Source organism: Pteropus vampyrus, unplaced genomic scaffold, assembly GCF_000151845.1.
Source record: "Pteropus vampyrus isolate Shadow unplaced genomic scaffold, Pvam_2.0 Scaffold272, whole genome shotgun sequence".
Classification (NCBI taxonomy): domain Eukaryota; kingdom Metazoa; phylum Chordata; class Mammalia; order Chiroptera; family Pteropodidae; genus Pteropus; species Pteropus vampyrus.
The window spans coordinates 852,853-854,665 of record NW_011889053.1 but is presented as its reverse complement, the minus strand read 5'-3'; the positions used below and the strand labels follow the sequence as shown (position 1 = coordinate 854,665).

General features: G+C 56.0%; 2 protein-coding genes across 2 annotated transcripts in view; both read left to right on the top strand.

Moving 5' to 3' along the window:
- Positions 1-1,813, top strand: part of LOC105302443 (protein shisa-2 homolog) — a 33,062-nt gene that overhangs the window by 7,225 nt on the left and 24,024 nt on the right. The window contains exon 4 of the mRNA XM_011375486.2: positions 3-228. Coding sequence (XP_011373788.2) covers positions 3-228 — 226 coding nt within the window. The remainder of the gene's footprint in view (positions 1-2; positions 229-1,813) is intronic.
- The window catches only part of LOC111729624 (protein shisa-2 homolog), a 15,959-nt gene continuing 14,152 nt past the window's right edge, over positions 7-1,813 (top strand). Inside the window, exon 1 of the mRNA XM_023520616.1 lies at positions 7-228. The gene's annotated coding sequence lies outside the window, so the exon portion shown is untranslated. The remainder of the gene's footprint in view (positions 229-1,813) is intronic.

The following is a 1,813-nucleotide window of genomic DNA, read 5'->3' as shown; positions in this document are numbered from 1 at the left end:
AGTACTGCCACGGCTGGCTGGACGCGCAGGGCGTCTGGCGCATCGGCTTCCAGTGCCCCGAGCGCTTCGACGGCGGCGACGCCACCATCTGCTGCGGCAGCTGCGCGTTGCGCTACTGCTGCTCCAGCGCCGAGGCGCGCCTGGACCAGGGCGGCTGCGACAACGACCGCCAGCAGGGCGCCGGGGAGCCTGGCCGGGCGGACAAAGAAGGCCCAGACGGCTCGGCAGGTAGGGCGGCCGGGCCGAGCGCGAGAGGGGAGGAGGGTGGGCTTCGCCTCGACGGCACGGGTCCGGGAGCCTGGAGAGGGGCGAGGAATTAGGAGCAGAAAAGGGCCTCGGACCAGGAGGAGGTGCCTGCCTTCTGGCCCAGCCGTTAATGTGTGCGAGGGAGGGAGGTGCTTCACCGCCCCAGGCCTCGGTTTCCCCATCTGTGGGCCAAAGAGTGGCTTGTCTGGAATTTTCCCAAGAAAGCCACACGTCTAAGGCAGGGAGGGCAGCAGACAGCCCCACGGCCAAGGGCTTCTGTGACCCCTCCATGCCTCCTGCCCCCAGAAGTCTAACTTCTAGGAAGGGTTAATGTCTTGGGAGCACCCGAGGAAGCCGTGAGGGTGTGTCCCCTCCCGAGCGGTCTGGCAGGGGCACTTCCATGTCGGCTCGTCAAGGCCCACCGTGGATGACGCACTTGACCAGATCTGGGGGACTCTGATCCTCCGACACCGCCGCACCTCCCCTGCCAGGCCCGGCCTCTCCGGTTTCTGCCCAGTTCTCACCTTGCCAGTCTTGGTAGGTGTGACATCAGAGCTGTGCCCAGCCTCGCTCTTTGTGGCTTTGATTTTTTTTTTTTTTTTTTAGATTGTATTTTTTCAAATCGGCAAAGCTAGACTTGGAAAAATAAACCCGTGAAAGAATTTGATAGGTTCCACTTCCTCTGCCTTCCACAAACCTCCCAGACGGCCTCCCTCCAGGGCCCTCATCAACGTGTGTCTGGGAGGGAGCGTTTAGGTCGTGGGCTCAGGGGTAGAGGTCAGATGGCAAGCATGCCAGCAGAGGGGGCGGTCCCCTTTTTTTCTGCAGCTAGGTGAAGACAGGACTTTTCTGCCAGCAATCTGAGCCCAGGCTTCGCGCTGCCCGAGCTTGGCACTGAGTGGCGTTGAATGGCGGCTGTGTTTACAGAGCGGTCTCGGAGGCAGCTCTCTCAGGGCTGAGCCCTTTGCAGTCAAGCATTTTATTAGCGAGTGACTCCTGTTGTTCCACAGCATTGACTCTGAAGAGAGGAGAACTGAGAGTAATTCCAGAAAAGGTGCCATCTCAAAATACAAGCTCAGCGTTGCGGAGTGTGTGGCTGTGGAATGAAACCTTGAAAAATGAGCCAGAGATGGGAACTGCTCCCTCCCTGTGTCTGCTAAGTTGGGCTCATTCCTGGCCCCTAAAAAGTTAGGTTGGCTTTGGACAGATAAGTGGGCAGCACACTTCCCATGACGCTGTGTGATGTGCGTGGGTGCCTTCTTCACTCTACTTTTAAATCTTGTTTCCTAAAAATTCTGTTCCTCTCACGCCTCTTCTGCAGTCAAGAAGGACATGCCTAATTAAGCAGTGCCCAGGGCTTAGAGAAGCACAGCGTTCCTTACCTCTGTGTAGTTACTGACGCTTCCAATTAAAAACCCTAGGAAGAGAACAGTTATTTCTCCCCAGAATTCATTATGTGGACTTAGACTGCTTTCAGCTGGTTTTTGCTATAATGTTTAGGATTTTAAAAACTATTATCTGTTTACTTCTTGGTGACATATTTTAGGGCTGCTTTCTTAGTTTAGAG